The following is a 25,218-nucleotide window of genomic DNA, read 5'->3' as shown; positions in this document are numbered from 1 at the left end:
GTAGAGGAAGATGGGCACGGATGTTTTGCTCAGGGCCAGCCTTCCTCAGCAAAAAGAGGAGGATTGGTAGCAGTTAGCTCAAGGCTAATCTTCCTCAAAACAAAAACAAAAACAAAAAAAAGAAAGACGGATTTTTGGGGCTGCCCGGTGGCACAGCAGTTATGTGTGCACATTCCACTTTGGTGGCCCGGGGTTCCTGGATCGAATCCCGGGTGCAGACATGGCACTGTCCAGCAGCCATGCTGTGGTAGGCATTCTACATATAAAGTGGAGGAAGATGGGCGTGGATGTTAGCTCAGGGCCAGCTTTCCTCAGCAAAAAGAGGAGGATTAGCAGCAGTTAGCTCAGGGCTGATCTTCCTCAAAAACAAACAAACAAACAAACAAAAAACCCAAACAACATTTAATATCTCATTGTTCCTGTGGGTCAAGCATGACTTAACTGGGTTCCTGGTTCAGAGTCTCTCACAAGGCTGCAATGAAGGTATTGGCCAGTGTCATTTCAAGACTTGACTAAGGAAAGATCTAAGTTCACTCATCTGGTATTGGCAAGATTCAATTCCTTTTAGGATGTTGGCCAAAGCCATCCTCAGTTCCTTGCCATGTGGGCCTGTCTACATAGAACAGCTCACAATGTGACAGCTTGCTTCATCAGAGTGAGGAAACAAGAAGAGCCAGAAAGAGAGAGAACAAACAAGATGGAAGTCACAGTCCCTTATAACCTAATCTTGAAAGTGACATTTCATCATTTCTGCCATATTCTGTTGATTAAAAGCAAGTCACTAGATCCAGCCCACACGCAAGGGGAAGAGATTACACAAGGACCTGAATACAGCAGGATGGGATCACTGGACTGGGAGCTATTCAGAAGCTGCCTACCACAGTGAATGAAATGGTTATGTTAATCTATTGAGAAATCAGGGCATCGATTTCTTATTTTCCTGCAAATGTGTCCCTTATAGTTACAGGATTTTTCTTGGACCACCTCTTGTGCATGACATTTAAGATCTGTTTCCCAGTTTTCTTCTGCACAGTTGCACTAAAAAGAGATGGTATATTCTCTCTTGCTTCCCAAGTGAAAATCTACTTGACTCAATACATAATTCCTGCCTTTCACAGGATCGCCTTTTAGGAGACAAATATACAAATAAGATCTAATAAACGTAGACTGTGAAATGTTAATCAAATATAATATACAAGGCAGAATAAGGAAGAAATTTCTATTTGAGATTAAGGATCTTGGAAAATGTGGGATCTGAACTAGGTATCTACAAATAGTAAAGACCATTGGAGTTTGGGAAAGGGACATTCTAGCCTCAGGGGCTGGAATGAGAAAGGCTCTGAGTCACTAGAACCTGAGTCTCATCTGGGAGTGGCTAGTATTTGCATATGGCTGCAGCTGGAGCCCCAGAGTCCCTGAGAGAAATCAATGCTGTGGAAAGTGGACCAGGAATAGTAAGTTGAGGCCAGAAATGCCATCTGGAGGTCTTTAGACTCATTTTGTATGCAGTAAGGGCCATTGAAAACAAAGGAATCTTGTGTTCCAGATAACTCTGGTGGCTGTGTGGAAAGATTATGGGATGAGACCAGCAACAAATGTCAATTAAGAGACAAGCAGTTGAAATGAGAACGATGGACACCTAAACCTTGGCAGAAGCAGTGGGAATAGAGATGAGGAGACAGGATTTGTGTTTCTATGTTTTTTACTGAATATAATATATCATCAATGATAAGACACACCATTTTTAAAACTATAATATTTTAAAAAGCTGTCAATTAAATTATGACACAATAATAAGATACCGGCAATGGAAAGATGCATCTTTATTTCAGAGGTAAAAAACGCAAAATTGTACATCTTAGAATTGATGAAATATGATAAATAATCTTAGGAAGATGACATCTGCATGTTAGACTTGAGCAACTTGGAGGATAGTGATGCCGTTAATAGGAATCATGGGAACAGTTGATGAGAAATGGGTTCCAAGAGAAAAGATGAATTCTCTTTTGGACATATTGAGTTGGCTATCTCTAAGGGATATTCATGTGCAGATGTCTGGCAGACAATTGGAAATGCTGGTTTCAAACTCATGGAAAAAGTTATTAAAAATTGGACTAGGTTAATGAATGGATTATTTTTGAAGTTAAATCCTTATGCTTAAGTATATATGAAGACAAATTATTTCTTTGTCTAAAACCACAAGCTTTGAAGCTTTTCACCCCCAAATTGTAGTCTTATCTTTGGAGTGTCTGATCCATATCGGCCAAGACGTGGGGGAGGAGGAAGGGTGATAAAAGGAGCTTGAGACTACAGGAGGAATCATTAGCAACTGCACTTAGATAGGAAAGTCATGACAGATAGTGACTTAGGAAGATCTTCATGTAATGGACAATTCGTTGAGATATAATAGCTGCCCTATCTCGTACCCTCTAGCCTCTCTTCTGCTCCTTGATCCCTCACACTTAGTACTAGGCACGTGTGTTAGTTTACTAGGGCTGCCATGCCAAACTACCACAGACTGGGTGGCTTAAAGGACAGAAATTTATTTTCTTACAATTCTGGAGTCTGAGATCAAGATGTGGCAGGGTTGGTTTCTTCTGAGGCCTCTTTCCTTGACTTGCAGATGGCCATCTTCCCTCAGTGTCTTCCATGGTCTTCCCTCTGTGTGTGTGTCTGTGTCCTAATCTCCTTTTCTTAGAAGGACACCGATCATATTGGATTAGAGCCCACTCTGAAGACCCCATTTAACATGACCACCTGTTTTAAAGACCCTCTCTCCATATACAGTCACATTTCTGAGTTACTGGGCGTTCTGACTTCAACATATGAATTGCAGGGAGAGGGCACAATTCAGCCCATAACAGTGGGCAAGCCAGCCAAGCACTGAAATTCTTATTCACATGTGTTATGAATGCCTAGACTTGCTAGCTGAAGTCTAATATCCTTCTCATGCACCACAGATTATTTTTCCAAGCTTGTTTCCATAATTATTTTGTGTCTCTGCAGAGGTGGAAGGTTATATATAGCAGTGCTGTAAAACTTTTTTCTAGGTTTTTTTTTTCTCTTCCTGTCCCTGAAAAAAAATGCCATTCTTTGAAGAAAGAAACCACTTGTTCTCCCTTATCTTTCATTGAACAGCGTTTAGCAGAGTTTGTGACATTACATCAGTTCCTCACTTTTTTCCCTTAGGAACAGACCTTCAATTAGGAACTGTGAGGAAAGAATATATAATAGCAGGAAATACATATTTCAGCCTAAGTCTTAATGCTTTTTTTCATAGTCATAGCTTACCTAATGAATAAATTTCTGTGGAACTAATTTTTAGCATCTACTCCATACCCAGGGCTGTAGGAATTCTCTTGTTTGACAACAGAAAAAAAGTTCACCAGATATCTGAAAGCATTGTATGACAGAGTGAGATCATGCTAGGCTGAAACAGAACTTCTCTTAAAATGTGTCTTAATCTGAGATTGTTTTTGTAGGAAGTTTGTGTTGGCAAGCATTTCAAAAGAACTTGCTAGACACCTCTCTTGTAATTAGCTGGCTTCCTGCTGGAATCTTACGTCTCCCCTCATCTCAATGGCTGCAAAAAGTAGTTTCTCTTTTTTTTTATTCTCTCCGCAATTAAAATACTGTCTTTGGGAGTAAATTGTTTGGTATTTAATTTATCTTTTCTAAAATTTAACTTTATTCCAAGATTTAATTTGACTTGAATATTTTCCCTATTAAAGAAAAAAAAGATGATTGATATGATGTTATGAGAACGGTACTTTGCCTCAGTGGTTCTCCTTCCGCAGATCCGCGACACTAGTCTAACCACGAGGAGAGTATCAGACAAACCCAAATTGAGGTGCAAAATACCTGACCAGTACGCCTCAAAACTGTCAAGGTCATCAAAAACAAGAGGGGTCTGAGAAACAAGGAAAAGTTCAGAGGAAGCTAAGGAGATAGGCTGTCTAAATATAAAGTGATATCCTGGATGGGATCCTGGAACAAAAAAAGTGCATTAGAGAAAAACTAATGAAATCCAAATAAAACATGGAGTTTAGTTAATCGTGGCATACCAATGTTTGTTCAATAGTTGTGATCAATGTACCATAATGGTATAAAATGTAGAGTGTGAGTTGTACTGGAACTCCCTGTAATATCTTTGAAATTTTCTGTAAATCTAAAATCTATTCTGAAATGAAAAGTTTGCTTAAGAAAATGGAATGTTTGAAGGTAATAAAACAGAACATAATGCAGGGAAACTATAAAATAGGCAAAGAAATACAGAAGTTATTAATAAATATTAAATGTCAGCCTACCATTTGATGGATTGGTATCAATAAATGACAGGATACCAGTGAGTCAGTCGGCGTATCAGTCTAATAAACTTTTACAAATGATGAATTGGTTGTAAACACTGTGTTTTATAGCGTTTGAAATTTCCAAGCGGTAAATCCACACATGAGGTTTCCGCTCACGTATTTCAGGATCCCCGTTTTTAGAATCTGCACAAAGAAATATTTCATGTCCTTTAGGGAGGTTTAATAAAAAACAACAGGTGGGAAATGGGTTTTTCAGTAGCATGAACGGCCATAACCATAAATACTAGTACCTCAGAATTATACCAGCAAAGGATTGTAAACACATTAATCACCCAACAGTGCAGAAATTCCATTCTCAGATGTCATCTCAATTTCAAGCACAAAGATTAAATGCCTCCATTTAAATTCAAAACACTGAATGGATATGATGATCCTTTATTTTCATGGGGATTCATGGAGTGAGTTAGCCAGTTTCCTCATTTGTAAAATGAGCTTGATAAATCTCATCTCAGTACTGTTGGATTAAATGAGATGACATATGTAAAATACCTAATATGGTAGACGGTACATGGTATGCTTTCAACAGTTTGTAGCTGTGCTTATTACTGATTATGTTCATGATTATTATGGTAGCTTTAGAATTGCAGAACTAGAAGCTATTTAGAGATTTATTTTTGAAACCCCATTGTTTTACACACAAGGAAACTGAGACTCAGAAGACAGTGCCTTACCTGGGGTGATACAACTACTTTGTTCCAGAGTTGGGACTTGAACTCTTGTCCCTCTTTTGGGACACCTACTAGGTGCCTATTTCCAGATCCAGATTTGCTGAGACGATTGGGTGCCTACTAGACACTAGCCGCTGTCACAAAGCTGTCCTGCAGACTTGCACTGGGGCAACTGTACCTCCTGGGGATTCTGTTCCTCTTCTTCAGAGGGAGCAGAATTCTCCGCCTCCCTCCCCAATAGGTGTGGCCATCACGCTCTCTTCCAGTTAGTTCCCTCTCACTGCATCAGCATTTCAGGCTGTTGCAGCCTGCCCTTGGGCAGAGCAGGGTTTACTGTGCTGACTGTTTGGGGGATGGGAATGTAAGGGAATGTTTCAGCTGCTCTGTTGGGGCTGACTGTTGGAGCACACAAGGAGAGATGCCCCAGCTTTCTCCCAGTGTGGGCATGCTGGAGTTTAAGGCGGAATGTGAGGACTTGTGGGGGTAAGTACAATCCGTTATGAGAAAATACATGTTTATGGGTGTCCATACGGGAAGGAAGGAAGCTATTTAGAGTTTAACACTTGGTTAAAAGAAAAAAAAAAGTTCCTTTTTATACGCTTATGTCGTATGGTTAAAATAATATCAAAATTACTTTCCTATGGAGTTCACCTTGTCCTCTGATATTTCTACCACCTGTTGCTTTTAATTAAGCCTTTTGAATTCTCTAAGGAAACCATTGTTTTTTCTTTTGAGGTATGTCATGGAAGACATATAGACACATTAATTTAGCCAAAAGAAAGAGAATCTTCAAGAATTGTATGAATTAAAAGCAACTCTGCTCCATCTGAAAGGTTTATTCCACCGGTCCTCTGTTCCTCAGCAGCACGTGGGGTCATGACGTAAATGTGACTGCATGCATCTGAGCTGCTGTTTCACCTGAGTCCCCCTCATATTGTGCTCTCATTTCCACCCCCTCCCTCCCTTTGCTTTCTAAAAATCTCCGTTTCTTAAAATGAGGAAGGAAAGAATTGAGGAGAAAATTGGGGAGGGAATAGGAGGCAGTGAGTCTGGGTTCAAGGGCTGCATCTCCCAGCCCAGCCCACTGAGCCCTTGTCCTTCAAAGTCAGTATTTACTGCAGGCTGGGGAAGGAATGGAGGTTCTTTCTGGGCGATTCTCTAATAAAGCCCTGTCAGACCTGTCTGAATGCTGAAGACTTCATGGCCCTGGTTATCGAGGGGAAGGAAATTTTCCTTAGTCAAATTTATGAGGCTGGGTTGAAAACCAAGCTGAAGCAGAGCCTAGCGAATCCCCACGGCAAAATGATTCATCTTCGTAGAGTTGGAAAATCTATTTTTATCACCTTTATTCAGCCAGCTCCTCATTTTTATTCCCTCACCGAACGACTGCTATTTCCTTCGTGGTGCTGAATAAACCAAATGTCTTGGGAGTCTGAAACTTCACTTCGGGTTGTTCCCTGCGTGGCTGATTCAGCAGCCCCCAGGAGAAGGGGATTGTTCTGCACTGCGTGGGTGGGTACTGTGCAAGGTGAAGGTCAGAGTGAAGGGAGGCTGCACACGTCAGCAGCCTGCCTTTTATCCAGGAACTCTGCCTGGGAGTACGTGCCACTCTGCTCTCCTGCCTTTTGTGTGAGTGTGAGAAGGTGACTGGGTGACCTGTAACTCTTCTAGCCTAGAAGACCTTTCCAAGGGCGGGAAGAAGGGGCAAGAATACACCTCTCTCCCTATGGCTTGGCATTTTGACTGTTTAGCAAGGCATGGAAAAGTAACCAATACATCTCCTCAATCTAATAATAGAGCAGAGAGGGACTTCCAGACCCCATTTTATTAGTTTCCCTCTTTCTCTTGAGGTCTCTATCTGTGCCATTCCAGGCTGCTGCATATTCTCACTGGCTCTTGCTAGAGTCCCATGTAATTCTGAGAGAAGTGGTGATTGTTTTGTATGAGGAATTTTAAAAGATAAAGACAAGGAAAAAGAACAGTTCTTACTGAATGGCCCTGTCTAATGGATTCTGCATGCTCACTGTTGCAAATGGCAGCTAGGAAAGCAACAGGAATGTTGACTCTATAGAAATAGCATCCATGGTGGTTGGGGGTATTTTCAGCATCTGGTATATAATAGGCACTCGATATATATTTTATTGAACGAATGGCCAGGAAGCCATTCCTCATAGCCCTCAATTAGTCTTCTTCACAGCTATCCTTCAGGGGGCAGTGTGTGTAGTGATTAGGAGCTGGTGTTCTGGAGTCAGATGGTCCAAGTCCACATCCTGGATTTACAACTTCTCAGCTGTGTGCTCTTTGGCAGGTTGCTCAATCATCTGAGGCCTCTGTTCCCTTGTCTGTAAAATGGCAATAATATAGTAACTACCTTATATGGTTTTCATGAAGGTTAAATTAGCTGATATAGGTAAAGAGCTTAGAATTTCTCCTGTAATGTGGTTCAAGATGTGAAGAGAGGAAAAGCAGCAGCAGGAGGAGGAGGAGGAGGAGGAGGAAGAGAAGGAAGAGGATTGTTTATTGGGATGGATTTGGGAACTTTTGAGATTTTGATCCTGTCTTTTGAGTTCAGTAATTCCCCTAAACCATGATTTCAGTGATTTACGAGCTCTTCTTTGTTCAGTATAAGGAATAACATGAGAATAAAAGAATAAAATGGAATTTAAGAAATAAATGGGTTACTTCTAATCTCTCAACAAATGGTTATTGTGCTCCTACTCCATGCCAGGTACTAAACTAACATTGGACATTCACTGTTGAAGTAGTCATAGTCATAACTTTAATGGATGCTATGGTCTAGACTCTGTTGGGCACCATGAATTCATTGGCTCAGTGAACACCGCTGCTCTGTTTCTTTTTCTTTGTTAAAAAGGTGTGTCGAGTAGACCTAAAAGGTTGGTGCTTTGAAACTTAGTTCTCAGTAATGAGTGAGGGGTGAGGAGTAGAGAGAGTTGTGTGGGTATGGAGTGGCGTACAAAACCCAACTCTACTACAGTATAAAGGCAGTGAAAGATATGTAGGCATGGCCATTGGATTGACCTATGAGACTGGAGGAAGTCCAAAGCAGTGATGTGTATAATCAGCCTCCGAAACGTAAAGGAGCACAGGTAAGTATTAAAAAAATGAGAGAACCAAAGCTTTTGTTATAATGATGTGAAGAAAGACCCATTAGAACCTAAGAGTCCAGCTTTGAGAGTGTGGACTGAAGAAGGCTGGATTTCTCTGAGGTCCTCCTCTCCTGTCAGCTCCTGGTATGCCATGGCAGGTGGGCTTCTGTTTGGCCCTTTTCAGGGCCTGGAGTCTCACATCTCTTGGAAATACGAGGCTGATCTGATCTCCATCTGGTTTTGCCAGTCTGTAGAACATTATGAGATTTTAATTTGGTATATCTTTTTTTTTGACTTTGGAGAACGTCAACAGTGATCTCTACCTGCCCTTTATACCATTCACTCACCTTTGCCAATCTATTTATGTGGCAATTTTATCTTTAGATGTCTTATAGCCCAGAACTGGTAAGTCACCCGTGTGAACTGTGAATGGGATAATTAATAATTTTTTATTCTACTTTCATCCTGGTGGCTGGATTAATTCTTGGAGTCTCTGTTTTCTGTAAGCAGTCATTTCTTCCACAACCCCTATCTGTGAAGAAATTGAGCTTGTGAAATGACTGGGGCATGTTTTGCATGGCCCTTCTGTTTGATTGCCATGTAAGCTTTGGCAGGGATTTCCACAAGCGTTCTGTGGGTGGTGCTGGAGAAAGACTTCGGTAAACAGCCTCCTGGCTGTTGTTGGCCGGGTCCCTGCAAATATCATGAAAGATCCAACTTGAAAAGTCACTGAGGATTCCCTCCCCTTCCTAGAGCTGATCCTAGGACAGACATCTGAAAACCTGACCTCAGCCGTATTGTGAGATGAGCGGTGGTCAGGAATTGGTCTGTGCTTGCAGGCTTCTTCTTGGCTGCTCTGTGCAAGAGTGGAGTTCTGACCACATCAGATTTCCTCGCCTCTTATTACACATCCTGGGATTTTCACCTGGCCCTGACTCTGCTGGAGTATTTTTGGATAGACTCTCAGTTCATCTTCCTCATTTCTGTTTCAACTTTTCACTCCCAGAATAACTAACCAGACTTGGAAGTTCCCAATTTATTGAGTTCATCCAGGCTACTGCTGCTACATTTTGCTTTTAGGAATATGGACAAACTTAGGAAATTCTTGGATATATATGAATATATATATCTATATGGGTGTATATGGATATGTATATATTTGTATTCTATGGATATAGATATGTGTGTGTGTGTGTGTGTATATATATATATATATATATATATATATGGTTGGTTTGTTTTTTGTGAAGAAAGTTGGCCCTGAGCTAACATCTGTTGTCAATCTTCCTCTTTTTGATTGAGGAAGATTGTCACTGAGCTAACGTCTGTGCCTATCTTCCCCTATTTTATGCGGGATGCTGCTGCAGCGTAGCTTGATGAGTGGTGGTAGGTCTGTGCCTGAGGATGTGAACCTGCGAACTCTGGGCCACCGAAGCAGAGCACGCGAATTTAACCACTATGCCGTGGGGCCAGCCCCTGTTTGTTTTTTTTTCCTGAGAAGGTACTAGAGGTAGGAGGTTTCTGCTCTCACACTATTCAACCAAAGCACTTGAAGATTAAAACATTTAATTATATGAATTTAGCAGTAAAAATTTGTAGGAAGAAAAAAATACCTAAGAGAAAAATTGATTTAGGTAGACTTGTAAAAAAAGGAAAAAAAGAAAGAAAGGAAAACTGATTGGTCAGCAACTGAGTATCTGTTTGTTTCCTGACTTTTATTTATTTTTTGTTTTTGCCCTTAAAAAGCCCATGTGCCTATTTTCTGAGGTTGACCTATTTTCCTTGTTTCTATCTTTTTCCATTCCCATAAAACAAATATTTGTAAGGTTTATTGCCACATTGATATTTCAGGTGTATCCAGAAATCATCCTATCACAGTAGCTTGCATTCTATTATACTGTCAGCAAGCCTGATCTAGGTATTGTCTGAAGCCAGAGGACAGTCTCACTTCAGTGCAGGTATTAACAGTAAGAGAGAAAAACTTCCTATAGGCTGCTTATACGAATTAACTCCAATGCATTGAAAATAAGAACTAAACAAATTATAAAATATTCCTCACATTATTGCTAAAGAATTAATCTGTTTCGATGCTGGCAAAACTGATTACAAGTTATAATGGTCAAGGGATCAGTTGACTTTCAAGAAATAAGTAACTGGCCTATCTTTGGTACCACCAGCATGTTTTTTGGTAAATAATATGTTGGTTTGATAAAAGCTCATTGCATAAAATTTGTGATTTGTGGGGAAGAAAGTAACACATGGCGCTGTGTCTGGGAGACACAGATATTAATTCTATGGGTGGAGTCAGCACTTCCTTCTCCAGCGAGGAGTATTTGAGCCTAAGACAACTGGTGTCCTTCAAGGCGCAGAATTCCAACTTGGCTAAAGATATATAACTTTTACTATAAATATACATATTATATATTTTATGATTTTTAATAGAAATATGTTAACCTACGTTTATAGATTTAAACATAAGAACAAAAACATATGAAATAGATTTGAGTGTAGTATTAGGGACATCTTTGAGATACTGCATAGAAAATGATTTGTCCCTAAAAGAACTTGTATTTAAGAAAATTGGATTTTCCATCAAATTTACTCAAACACGACAACAGGCCAGATTTAATATATATGACAATTAAACTTTAGGTCCATTTTGTCCCCAGATGAAGCTTTCTTCTTTTCTTTGAGCATGGGGATGAAGGCTAGCATACCGTCCAGTAGACTGAAATGTGTCCCTGTGCTCATTCTGTCTGCATTCTGAACACAGTTAATTGGACAGCATGTGAAGGAATGTTGTCACCATCTTAGTTTTTCTGTGCAGGTCTCAGCTCCCCTGTCAGGTTCTGAGCCCAAGAGCAGTGCTATACTCTGGAGTCCTGACGTCTTGGCCAGATTTCTGATAAAAAATAAAAAAAAAAAAAACAGAGGCGTGTCTGTGTCATACTTTTATCGAGAGCATGTGGTGTGTATTTATTTTGTGATAGGTTTTTATCACTCGGTAGAAAGATGTTACTGTATCTTAAATGAATGATCACTCATCCCATCATTTCTCAGATCCAAGTTGTTTTTTCAGCATGGGTGACAGATTTAGGGGGCATGTCAAGACTGCCATGGAAATATTCCTTCTCCAGATGTTTACCTCTGGATTTTTATCTGAAATGCAACGTTTTCACCCATGGGCATGCTTTCCTGCAGCAAGTAACACGATGAACTCTAGGCCTGGTATTTCTGACTCCCCACCCTTGCCCCGCAAGCCTCCTCAGCTCCAAACCCATGATTATGCTGGATACTTTCTGTGTTATGCTTTGGCTTGTAATGGGCTAGCTGAAAGATACACTGCTATTAAAGAAATCTATCATCCTTTTGAGAACAAATAGAGCTGTTGAAAGAGTTTAAGAACATAGTGACTCCTTGAAAGACTGTCAACATTCTTGAACCCTTTGACTAAAAGTGAGTTTTCTTCTGTGTGTGTGTATATACTGAAACTTATAAAAAAGAACCTCAGTAGCAGGATATTTGAAGCTTTTGTGTCCTTAACCTTGCAATGTTTTTCTTGGCAGGACTTGAAGGAAACTTAGCTGTCATCTATTTTCTGCTCCTGTTGAGGGGAGCATTTGGATTGGGAGACTCTGGGGTGGCAGGGAGAAGCCAGCAGAGGAGAGAAAGCCCAGGAGCTGCTGGGTGCTGAGTTCTTACCTAGTTATTCCATTGCATTCACCCTGCTCCCCAAGGCTGAGTCTGTCTTTGTATCTTTTCTCATGTGTCTCCACTACTGTGGGGCTCGAACAGTGGAGCCTACCCTGGACCACACACATCTCCTTTTGCTACCAGGTTTGTCTCTGGACACTGGATCAGCCCTACTGCCCTTAGGATGGTTATGCTTCCTAGGGAGCCTCATCTATCTGTGCTGGAGCAGCTGATGAGGACTACGCAAGCTTTGCTGTCATGGGTTTAGCCTTGTGGGACTCCCCAACTTGCCTAAGTTATCTCTTGGGTCCTTGATCCAAACTCAAGTTGCCAGGTAACAACGAGACAGTAATTTGAATTGGTCTTTCTTCCCTCTTCTGTCTTTCTTGTTTCCATCCTGAAAACAACTCCTCTGAACTGCCAAATGCCTGCAGGGACTTCAGCATCATAGCACAGGTTATTTTACTCCTTTGTATAACCTGAGAGTTACTGCCGATACAAAGGTGAAACAGATTTTATTCATCATCCTGAATTGCGCTGTGATGAGAGTTGGAATGCTAAGTCCAACTTAGAGATATTTTTAGCAAAATGAAATATTTTGATGCATATCTCTCACCTGAAATTTTTCCCAGATTTACTATTTCTAGCTTCTCAGCAACTTCACAAAGGGGTATTGTATTTGAATCGGAAGAGAAAAATATTTTTATTTCCTGCCCTTGATGTTTAGTGAAATTGATAAAAAGCATCAAGGCTCTTTGAGTTCTGGATCTCCCACAAAAAAAAAAAAAACAACAAAAACAAAAACAAAACACATTATGTAAGAAAGAACTTGAGTGGTTTTTTCCTGTTTGTCAATGTGAAGGGAGAGTTACTGTGGAAAATAAGGGGCAATCATCAGCAGGAATGGAAAACAAAGAGCTTTGCTAAGAAAATCATAGCAAGAGGTATTGGGCAGCTACCATGTCTTCTGGCACTAAACTTAACATTGACCTTGACTGATGGCTTTGACTTTTCCTCCCTGGGATAGTTCAAAGGCTCCTTTACTCATGTACATTCCTGAAAAGAGACTGCTGCAACTTGAGTTGTAGGGTGTTAGAGCTACGTTGTGTTTTGTTAAATGGCTATTTAATCAATAAATGAGTGAGTGATAGTCTCTTATGGTTGATCAGAAAGTATTCATTAAAAAAGCTGTGGGTTTGACTTCTCAAAAAGTTACATAAACACAGAGCTCACGTACTTAAGCAGTTAGAAGACAAAATAATGCATTCAGTCAAGAACATCCATTTCATTTCCTATTTATTTGCCATTTTAATTTTTTTGGCCATAGTTTAGAGGGCCCAACTGTTATGTTGGCTAAACTGGCCAACATAAAGTGTTAACCATGGGCTGAATGCTTTATAAAAAATAAGAAATTATCCCTGCTTGGCTTACCTATCTATTCATTCACCAAGGTTTCCCAGGCTGTCATTAGATTTCTAAGCCGACATTTGGTGATATATTATTTTCAGTGCCTAGAAGCCTATGTTCTATGTAGAGCAGGAAGAAGCCCTCTGCTATCTCTATTTTTTAAGGTAAACACCGTCTCCCAGGGATTTTTTATGTTGTTCTCTTACACTTGTCTGTCCATGGAATGAAATCAATATGTTGATTGTTTTTATTTCTCGGCTTTCTTCATGCTTACTCCCCTGCAACCCTTTCACCATACCCTTTCCTTGCCTGATTTACTGTTCCACTTAGCATGGCATTCCAGGCAATGAATGGATTGCTTCCCCTGTGATAGATTATGGCACTAAAGTAGTAGTGAACTTTAGTATAATTGGAGCAAAAATTGCTGTCCTGGGTCAGCCGCATTCTTCTCTAGTCAACTCCATGTTCTGTTAGCCACAGAAAAGCCAAGAGTTTCCCCTCCCCCCATCCAGAGGAATTCCTTAAGGTCTGCACTATATTTATATCTCCCTGTCAGCTTAGGTCTTTAATACTGGAAGAGTCAAAGATTTGCAAAGGGAATTTTTCTTTGCACTTTCTCCTTCCTACTATTCTTTCTTCATTTTATTTTATTGAGGTATAATTGACATACAACATTATATTCATTTCAGATAGCCAATATAATGATTTGATATTTGTATAGATTGTGAAATGATCCCCACAATTAGTTAAAATCCGTCAGCATACATAGTTACAAAATTTTTTTCTTAGAAGCACTTTTAAGATCTACTCTCTTAGCAACTTTCAAATATGCAATACAGTATTATTAACTATAGTCACCATGCTGCACATTATATCTGTGTGACTTATTTATCTTATAACAGGAAGTTTGTACCTTTTGACTACCGTCGCTCATTGTGCCCACTCCTCAACCCCCACTTCTGGCAACCACCAATCCTATTATTCTTGAATACGTTAACTACAGAGGCCCAGATACATCTCCTGGCTTAGCCACTTCCAAGCTAGGTGACCTTGGGCCAGTTATTTAACCTTAATGTAAGCTTCAGCTTTCTCACTGTTGTGAGGATTAAGTGAGCGAATGCAGGTAAAACTGTGTTTCTGTGGTGCGTGATACGTGCTCAGAAAAAGGGAGTGATGGTAATGGTGCTGATGCCAGTGGTAATGTCACTCACATCCTTCCTGAAACCTCTATTTTCTTATCTGTAAATGGCATAATGATAGTACCTAACTCATTGATTTTGTTAGGAATAAAGTTATATGGATCAATTTAGTGTTTCGTCTGGCATCTTATAAGCTCTCGGTGAATGGTGGTGGAGACTCCTGCAATGGTGTCGATTCATTATCCTTTGCCTGTTTATCTCTACTCTTCGTTTAAGGCTTGCACTTTAAGCCATAAACCTATCTATGAGGCCCTAAAACTAAACTAATCAAGTCACTGTGAGCAAGTCTCTTGTAGCTCTTTCCGTCTCTATTCCTCGTTGTAAAATGACGGTGTTGAACTAAACGCTCGGAATACTCTCCAGCTTTAAAGTATTTTAGCAATGATCATTCCACCACTCAACTCAGTTTTGAAAACACCTGTTAATGAGAAACTCCTACAAAGAATTTCTTTGCCCTCTGCCACCAAAGACCTTACTAAGTTAGTCTCTTAGTAAATTTTCTCTTATTTAAAAAATTGGGCTGTTTCGTTGATATGATTAATGACACCATCAACTGGCCCTATCTAAAAGTGTAGCCGATCAGTCTCTCATTCCCCAAAGCCATTCTTATTTCTCGTGGTTATATTCTACAAACCCTTGGCCGGTTTCACCAAAAATTAAATCCTGATGCCTTCCAGATACACTCCATATCTAGGAATAGTATTCAGTTTTGTCTCTTTGCCAGTGGCTGCTCTCACTTTGCTCTACTCTCCAAATCCCCATCCATTTTTTTCCCTTTGGAGAATAGGCATGAAAAACTGGTTTCCAGACAGTCTCATCACCCTGGAGGCAGGAAGACTAAGTATGCAGCGTGGGTTCAGGCCGAGAACACTGGACTAGAAGCCCAAAGACCTGGGTTGCAATCAGACCTGGCCCCCAGAGCTGAGGGGCTTTGGACAGTACACTTACTGTTGCCGTGGTCCTTCGTTTTCCCATCTGTCAGGTGAAAGATAGGACAGAATGATTCCTAAGACCTTTACCTGTGAAGACTTATGGTCCCTGTCCCTTCCCATTTTGTCCCATACTGAGTTTTTTTTGGGGGGGGGGGCTTATTTATTTATTTATTTTTATTGAGGTATAACTGAGATACAACATTATATTTAGTTTCAGGTGTCCAATGTAATGATTTGATATTTGTATAGATTACAAAATGCTCACCACAATAAGTCTGGTTAACAGTACAGTATTATTAACTATAGTCGCCAATCTGTACATTACATCCTCAGGGCTTATATATTTTATAACTGGAAGATTATACCTTTTGACTCCCTTCACTCATTTCGTCCAACCCCACTCCCCACCTCTGGCAACCACCAATCTGTTCTCTGTATCTATGAGCTTTTTTTTAAAATTCCACATATAAGTGAGATCATATGATATTTGTCTCTCTCTGACATTTCACTTAGCATAATACCCTGAAGCTCCACCCATATTGTCACAAATGGCAAGATTTCACTCTTTTTTATGGCTGAATAATATTCCATTGTGTGTATATACCACATTTTCTTTATCCATTTATCCACTAGTGAACACTTAGGTTGTTTCCATGTCTTGGCTATTGTAAATAATGCTGCAGTGAACACAGGGGTGCATATATCTTTTTGAGTTAGTGTTTTCATTTTCTTGAAGTAAATACCCAGAAGTGGGATTACTGGATCATATGGTAGTTCTACTTTTAATTTTTTTGAACAACCTCCATACTGTGTTCTATAGTGGTCACACCAATTTACATTCCCATCAACAGTGCACAAGCGATCTCTTTTCTCCACATACTCAGCAACACTTGTTATTTCTTGTCTTTGTGATAATAGCCATTCTAACAGGTGTGAAATGGTATTGATTTGCATTTCCCTAATGAGTAGTGATGTTAAGCATCTTTTCCATCCTAGCAATATTAACTACCACTTATTTAGTACCTACAATATGTCAGACATTATTCCAATAAGTTAGCATTAATTGAGTGCTCATTGTACGCTAATAAGCCCCACAGTACATAGTTGTATATTCTAGTTGTGAGTGCCTCTGGTTGTGCTATGTGAGATGCTGCCTTAGCATGGCCTGATGAGCAGTGCCATGTCCGTGCCCAGGATCTGAACTGGCGAAACCCTGGGCCACTGAAGCAGGGCATGAGAACCTAACCACTCGGCCATGGGGCTGGTCCCAGTTATGGTATATTTTAAAAAGAAGGACACTTTTGTTTTTGTTTTTGATTTTTGTAAGTATGTAAGATAGGGGCTTTTAAGCGGTAAGATTTTTTTTAAACATGTCAGAGGCCTGATTTACTTGAAGAGACAGGTACGAATCACTTTGTAATCAACACATTATTTATTTTCAAATAGATTCTTTTTATTTGGTAAGATTTTATAGTTTAATCTAGTTCCTGTCTCATTTGTCTTAGATTCCAAATAATGCTATCTGAATTAATAAAATGTCACCATGTACCCAAATTGTAAGAGATGGCAGGCTTCTCCCCCAGCATCCTTAATGCAGCTATAATGACTTATGTCCTCTGTTCTTCACTCTGCTGTTTAAAAACCTGTTTCCTATTTACAGGAAGGTGAGACTCAAAACTTGATATTGATTCTAATTGCGTAATTTTTATTGTATGTCTGATGTAGTGGGTGCTCAGTTAATTTCTGTTGACTGAATCGATGAGGAAAAATAATTTGATATCCTCATCTCATTTTACTCTCCTAGGCATTAAAAAAATGAGTCTTCCACTTTCGAAATGATGTGGAGTAGAGGGCTCAAGGCCATCCCATCTCACCATCTCTGGGTGCATCGAGTTGGAATCAATCACATATCACTTGGCCTGAAATTCTAACTAAGAGTTGACAGAAAATGGGCAAGAATTGTTACTTTTTATTGTTTGTGTAAATATTAAATGCCATGGCAACAAAAAACTAACAGCCAGATAAAGAACAGAAACATATGGAAAAGTGAAAGACAATTTTGAAAAAGAGGATATTTAAAAGAAATTCTTCATTTGGCTTACCTTAATATGAATATATTGCTAACATAATTTATTCTGTTCCTGAGGAAAAATAAAGATATTGTTGGGGGAAAATACAAAAGCTTTAACCATGGAAAATATCAGTATAACCAAAGGACCTTATTTAATTTCTATAATTGGGGTACAAGCTTGACTGTGAGTTTCCTGGCAGCCACAACAAAAAGGAAAACATGATTAATTATAAAGGTTTTTGCTTCCATGAGACATAGTTGTATTAACTTATTTTGAGAAAGGAGGTTATTCTTAACATCTGTGTTTAAAAGAAATTCCTTTTATAAGTCTTACTGTGGGAGACTACCTCTGATTCTAAAAACTCAGAGTGTTTCTTCTATCTTTCTACCTCTGTGATAGGAAATTGACACCATTTGAGATGAGTAGTAAATTTTTAAAGTCATTGTCAGGTTAGTTGTACAATTAGATAAGAATACAGCTGACCTATAGGGGGAAATATGTGTCTTTCATCCATCCAGCACTGTCTACAGGGTTCATGAGACTAGTTGAGCTTCCATAATCATGGATATTTATAACAACTGTACCTTATATTGCCAAGCTCACCAGAGACCATGCAAAACAGCACTCGATCCTTGAAATTTCCTCAAAGAGTTGCCTGGGACAAAGTAACCCTAGTAACCTCTACTTTTCTTTATGCAGCTGAATCATGAAATTAAAAGTTCCCCTTATGAAATCAAAATGGTCGCTGCTGAGAGTCTTCCAGAGACCTCTATTTTGCCTGCGTTGGGCAGTAGGAGATACAAATGTGAGGTGAGATTAGAGTGCTCATGTAGAGCAGGGGTCAGCAAACTAGGGCCTGGGGGCCAAAACCAGCCTGCTGCCCTTTTCTTGTGGCCTGCAAACTAAGAATGGTTTTTACGTCTTAAAATGTTGAAAAAAATTTAAAGAATGTTTTGTAACACATGAAAATTAAGTGAAATTAGAATTTCAGTGTCTGTAAATAAAGTTATATTGGAATACAGTCGTGCTCATTCATTTTTAGGTGTCTAGATCTTCACGTAATATCTCTGGCTACATATGGCCCACAAAGCCTAAAATCGTGTATCTTTAAGAGAAAAGTTTGCTGACTCCTGTTAAATCAGAGAGAATACTTTCTCTGTGTTCATGAGCTGTGTGAAGAGTCTGTCAAAAGAAGAGCTGTCCTCCCTAAGGGGCAGGAACCTCTATCCATGTGGCTTATCCCTTATATCCTCATGTACCAATCTTTAAAACGTGGCAACTGCTAAGCCTGCCTTAGGATCCACTTGAGAGGAAGAAAGTTCCAGAAGGCTGGAATTGTGAGTGCAAGGCCCAATGTGTTTATAAATACTATCACCTTGCTCTTGAAGCCGTTCCTTACCATCTCTTGTTCTCTTGGAATCAGTGCCTTTTCCTTGTTCCTTGCTGCTTGTTCTCCTAGGCTGCTTCTCACTAATCTGTAAAAATTATAACCATGAATATTTTAGAATTTTGTGCCACAAAATATTCAATTTACTCTACTTCTATCTCCCCTAGACACTCAGCCTCTTCTCTATTTTTCCCGTTCCTTTTGTCAGGAGCTTGGAAAATAGCTTTTCTAAATATTTTTCTAAGTATTTTCTAAATATTTGGTTAGATCTATGTGGCTTTTAGACTCAGTTTCAACAGTTTACCCTCTTGGATTCAGGGGCTGGGGGCCGGCCTTACCATTTTCCACTCATTTTGCTCTAACAAATATTTATTGAATACCAAATGTGGAAGGATGAAAAAACAAAACAGAGAAGGTCTCTGACCTAAGTGGGTTCTCAAGCTCTCTAAGGGCAGGCCGGATCCAGCCTGGGCCTGGTGAACACTGTGGCGAGGTGGTTGGCTTTGCTGGTTTCTAAGCTCAGTTTCAGTAAAGTCTATTCAGTTGATGAATAGCTCCAATCCTTATAAAGCTCCCATTTTCCAAGAGCAAAAGTTTCCTTTTTGAGAACCACTAAGGATTTAAATCGACTCTTCCATTCTCATCTGTAAGGAAATAGGATTCTTTTGCTTCCTCTTATATATGACAGACCTTCCACAATTTCTCTTTGTATCAGTTATCTACTGTTGCAGTTAAGCTATGTAACAAACAATCTCAAAACCTCAGGGATGGAAAACAAGTGTCTAATTGCTCACACATCTGGGATGATGAGCCTTGTGGGTCTGCTGAGGTTGGTGGGGCTCTCTCATATGTTAGGGGGGTGACCTGGCTGTCAGCCAAGGTGACAGGGGTGATCCTGTGCTGCTCCACTTGTCTTTCTCGCTCCAGGTGGCTATCCTAAGCATGTTCTCCTGCTAGCCAATTCCTTCCCCTATTACCTCTGAGACTTAGTTCCTGGACTACTCACCCTTATGTCAGAATTTTTCTGAAAATGTGTACCCAGACCTGGACAACTCTTTTCCAGATGTGGTTTGACCAGTTACAAATTCAGGGGAAACATTATTTCTTATCCTCTGGACACATCGCTTCTATTAATTGTTAATTTGGGCCCATATGGCATTAACTTATTTAGCAGATGAATTGCACAGTTGGCCCTCATCTCATGTCAGGCTTGAGAAAAACAAAACCTCTCAGATCTTTTTCCATATATACTGCTGCCAAGTCTCATCCATCCTGTTGAACAAAATCTTTGTCTTTAATCTCTAGTCCTTGAACTGTGTCAATTGGGTTTCATAAAGGGTCTTTGAAATATGTATTGAGTTAACAAAGTTCATTCATTCATTTGATACATATTTATGGTGTGCCTATTAGGTGCCAGGCACTGTGCAGGGAACAAGATATTGACATAGTCCTTGCTTTTATGGATTTGTGCTCTAATTGCAGCAGGGTAGGATGGATGCTAAAGACTTAGCAGTCAGGATTGAAAGGCATTATCAACTCTGTAGCATCTTTTTTGCTGTGGAAGCCTCTTCATTCTACTTGAGAATTCCTGTAGTTGATTAAGATTCCAGTCACTGCCGTTTGATTGATATTTTGGTGAGATGTTGGAAAAAGGCATGAATAGTTAGCGGATGTGGAAACTGTTCACAAATTTCAAAGAGCAGGTTTCTGTTAGCATTATAAACTTGATAGACATCACACTCATGATGCCATTGATTTAGCAAGAGTTTCCCACTGTTTTCGTGGAAAGCTCAAACATCTTGCCCTTGTGCGGCTTAGTGGGCATAATGTGTGCAGGATTTTAGGCAAGGGAGCATGTTGTGAATGCTTAAGCCCATCTCAGCAAAGCTTTCTGTCACTCGTACTGCCTGGCATGCCTGTGCCAGTTCAGTGCCTTCCGTTGGGTCTGGGCCTCCAGCTAACAGTGTACTTGGTTTTGCCCCCACCCCGAAGCTGATATGTGGGCACTGTGGGGAAGCTTTACCCCTTTCAACCGAGCCAACATTCAAATGCAAAACAAACCTAAGCAAAGTTCTTCTTTCATTTATTCAACAAGTATCAAGAATCTACTACGTGCTGGAAATGCTTCAGTGGGCAAAACAGGCAAAACTCCTGCCCTTGAGGGGCTTATATTCTAATGGGAAAAAGATAATAATAATAAAACTAATAAATAAGAAAATTTCATTCTATGTTGGGTGACCATGAAATGTTGGGAGGAATGGCTATAGGAGGTCCTGTTAAATAGAGTGAGTGAATGGTCAGTGTAGGCCTCCTTGAGAAGGTAATATTTGAGCAAAGATCTGAAAAAAGTAACAAGTTAGCCATGCAGCTTTTGGGAAAATATCATAACAAGCCGAGATAACAGCCAGTATCAAAATTCTGGTTTCACTTTTTAATCATTAACTCTGCTATCAGCTGGCTGATAATATTAGCTACCACTTTTTGAGTGCCCATGATCTGTCCAGGCTTTGGACCACTTTACATGTATTGCTTGAAATCTGCCTAGGAGATAGGTTATATTATCAACCCCTATTTATAGTTGAGGAAACTGAGACCCAGATAAATTAAGTAAAGTCCCGTACCTTAAGTATCAGCTGAGATGGGATTTGAATCCATCTGACTTTGAACTCAGACTCCCAAAGCCTGAGCATTTTCTCCTTTGCCATGTGGTTTCCCTCATATATGTGATCTTGGTGGGAACAGACTGGGGAATTACCCTTTGAATGAAGCAATTTGGGGATTTTCCTTGGAACTAAGAGGTCAGGTTTCTACGAGATAAAATGACATCACTCACACATTCTACAAAATCCCTTAGAAGCTACTTTTTCCAGGAAACCTCCCCTGAATAAGGCAAAGATTTGCTTCGATCATCCAACTTGGTTAACAGAGCTCTTTCTTTGTATAACCTATCTTCTATAAAAGCAGCCATCCTATGTGGAAATTCTGTTTATTTTAACTATCATTAATGACTGTTGTTGGCATATATCTCTGATTAGTGATTGCTTGACAATCTTGACAGGTAACAAACACAGACCTTCCTTGTGCTCTAATGTTGCAAACTGTATCGTCAGGGGGGCTGTTGTAAAGTGGTTCTCATTGTTTCCATAGCAACAATACGAGGATGGAGGAGTTGCCTACATTTATAAGGGCTAGGCGTCGAGCATTCATCACAACCAACAATGTCATAAAAACAAAGATAAATGTAAAATGATGTTCCAAGCCCTATAAAAAGAGTTATACATGGGAGTCCCATGTACTATTTAGTGTGCTTATAGCACATTAAAAAAATACAGCTCCACTCTCTCATGCATGTAGAATTTACAAGAGTCTGGGAGAGAGGATTTGGAAAACCCAGGTGTCTTTTTAAAAAGATATCCAAGGAAGTTTAAACTGGTGCCTTTTCATTCAATAAGTAGCCCTAAATCAAGCAAAGGCATTAAAAAACATATTTTAAGATTTATAGCTGCTGTGTGTGTGTGAGTATGTATGTGTGTGTATATAAATAAATTGGTGGTCAGAATCCTTAATAAGATATGACCTGCTGGGCAGAACCAGTACAATTATAGTCACCAAGGTGCTGAAACACTGCTGGTAATTCAAGGTGATGAGGAAAACTTGATTTAGCAGAATTCTCTTCAGACACTGCGTGCTTGGAAGGGACCCTTAGATGAGCCCCTTCAAGTGAAGATGGAGTGGCAAATGAAAGCCCCTAGGGAGATTCTAAGCTCTACTCTCGGGAAGGTGAGTCAGTCTGTGGGGGGATTTTGTGGAGGCTTCAGTTGTGAGTGTGAGAGCTGAGTAGGAATACTGGAGAGCTGCTTGTGGCACCAACACATACTCTTTGTCTAACCCTCCCCATGCTGAACTCAACCTCCCCTGAAAATTGATGTCCAGCAAGTAAGTTTTAAGGGTTGCAGATCCTTAGCCTAATCCTGGTGCCTACACACACCCACCTGGTAGTTTGACTTTCTCAGGGACTCCTCATGGTGCCTGGCCATCAAATTTATTTACAGCTTTAAGTATAGCTACTGCATACACATTGGACCAAACAAAAGCCACCCATAAACAGTATGTGCTTTTAGGGCACTCTTTGACACTTTGCTGACAACTCTCAGACCATTTACCCTTCTCTCAAGAGTCATAAAAAACAAATAACAACATTAAAAAAAATAAAAGAACTTTGAAACTTGTCTCTCAGAGTTGATGAGGCAGGATGAGACAGCACTGTCCTGCCTTAGATCTTGTGAGAATTCCCTAAAAAATGGGGAAAGGATTTAGGAAGGTATCGGTTGAGCCATTGACTAAGTGAATGGCTTGAAACAATTTAGGCAGTGATTTCTGATTATGTTCCTTCCCATTTAAATTGCTTTATTGGTTCCATTCCCTGGCAGGATACAATCCATATTCTTTTCCACAGTCTTTTCCCAGCTCCATTTCCTGCCCCTTCACCCCTACTTCCCACAGCACCCAATGCCATTACCCATCATGCCCTTTCCCTCTTCAGACAAGAGGCAAACCAGAAGTCATTCTTAGAGACCCAGCTCACATCTTTCTGCAGCCTCCTATTAGGCACTTTTGAGTGGGCTCCCATGCCCTGGTACACTTCTCTATATAGTGTCAGCCATATTGTATTTAGGAAAGATGAGTTCGTGTTTCTCCTTCTTGAGACAGTAAATTCTGCAGGATTAAGGGACTGTTTTCAATCAATGTCTTCTGTGAGTGCCATAATTCTTCCTCATGAATGATTGAATTAATGCTATAAATGCTGTAAAGAGGAGGCTTTCTGTATATAATGTCAATGCAAGTAGTGTTTCTTTGTTAAAATTATTAGATTTTGACTTTTAGTAGTTATTTTAACAAACATATCTTCACCGTCTAAAATTATGATAAACATTTGATTTACTAATGCAGAAATTTAGGTTTGTCAGATGCAGGTGGATTTTTGGGTTGGTTGTTTATTTTGTGTTAACCAAGAAAAGCATAGTCTCTGTAGCTGAAGAAAAGTAAATCTTTTGTCTGATTTGGCAGGTTAGTTTTGCAGGGCAGAGGGAGGATTATGACAATATGTGCTGGAAGGCAGGATTTTAAAAAATTTGTCTTTTAAATATAGTCCTCTAAAAATAGTAGATTTTTAAATAAAATACTTTTGCAATTGTTGACACTAAAACATAATAAAAATAAATTGAAAATCCAGCTTCAAGTCATCTTAGAGAAACACCTTCAGTTTCCTTCCTATCTCAGATGTTCCTTGAAGCCTGTGTCCTTTCTTCCTTTTTCCAATCCTGTCTTGATCCTTTCTTCCAGAATCTTCCTGAAGCAGACCTCACTATTATAGCCCACCTTTCTCACATTCTGCGTCCCTCACTTCACCACTAGCTCCTTGCCTTGAGTCTACAAACCTACTCAGTCCCTTCTTACTCTTAACTTCCCCTTTCCTGAGCCTGGCTACATCCTCTAACTTCTATCTTCTCCATCCTCTTCTTCAGGGACAAACGTTGCAAACATATTCTATATTTACATCATACATTTACATATCCATTTCCTCAGCGTCTCTTCACATTTTAACCCTTTACTGTCTTCCACCCCTACCACTGGATTAAACCCATTCTCTAAGTCTCTAGACATCACCAGCTACCTTCCACATGATTGATACCATTGATAATTTCTGCTTAAAATTGTCTTTCCTCTTGATGTTGTAACATTACAGCTTCTAGTTCTCTCTTACTTCCTTTATATATCCTCTACTCCAGCCCAATGCAGGCATTTCCTCAGGTCGTCCTTCGTCGTTTCTGCACCTCTCTCTACCTCCTTTTCCCTTTACTGTCCTTATTACTCCTTTCATTTCAAACACTGTCCACATGATGAGGACCCCAGATCCATATGCCAAGGACTCCCAAGTCTATATTGACATTCCTAACATCTCTTCAGGGCTTTGTCTCCTTATTTCCTGTGTTCTGACAATTTCGCCATTTCATTCTGTCAAAAATATGACAAATCTCACAACTCGTTCCTACATCAGCATACCTTATTTCTCATAATAACTTATTTCCCTTAATGGCAACACCATCTTTTCAGCCATCATGCTTGAAGGCATTTCCAACACTCACCCCTACATGCAGTCATCCCAAGGTCCTATAAATTCTACTGAAGTCCTCTCTCTCACATCCATCTCTTCCTTTCTGTTTCTACTGGCCCTTGTCAAAGCTCCTGTCACTCAGTGGGGATTATGTTACTCTCCTGCCCCTTCAGTACAACACTGAAAGACTTCAAATTCCTTTCCAAGGCTTTCAAGGCCACACAGGTCTGACTGTAATTTACCTTACATAATTATAAGGGCAGAGTGG

At 39.9% G+C, this 25,218-nt stretch overlaps 1 protein-coding gene across 2 annotated transcripts in view; it reads left to right on the top strand.

The window, feature by feature from the left end:
- Window positions 1-25,218, top strand: part of LOC124237075 (LIM and calponin homology domains-containing protein 1-like) — a 309,151-nt gene that overhangs the window by 152,075 nt on the left and 131,858 nt on the right. Inside the window, exon 4 of one of the 2 annotated variants that reach the window (XM_046656322.1) lies at window positions 18,148-18,258. The exons of the other annotated variant lie outside the window; for it this stretch is intronic. Coding sequence (XP_046512278.1) covers window positions 18,148-18,258 — 111 coding nt within the window. The remainder of the gene's footprint in view (window positions 1-18,147; window positions 18,259-25,218) is intronic. 2 annotated transcript variants of the gene reach the window in all.

This window comes from Equus quagga, chromosome 3 (assembly GCF_021613505.1).
Source record: "Equus quagga isolate Etosha38 chromosome 3, UCLA_HA_Equagga_1.0, whole genome shotgun sequence".
NCBI classification, from domain to species: Eukaryota; Metazoa; Chordata; class Mammalia; order Perissodactyla; family Equidae; genus Equus; species Equus quagga.
This window is presented reverse-complemented; position numbering and strand designations above follow the sequence as displayed.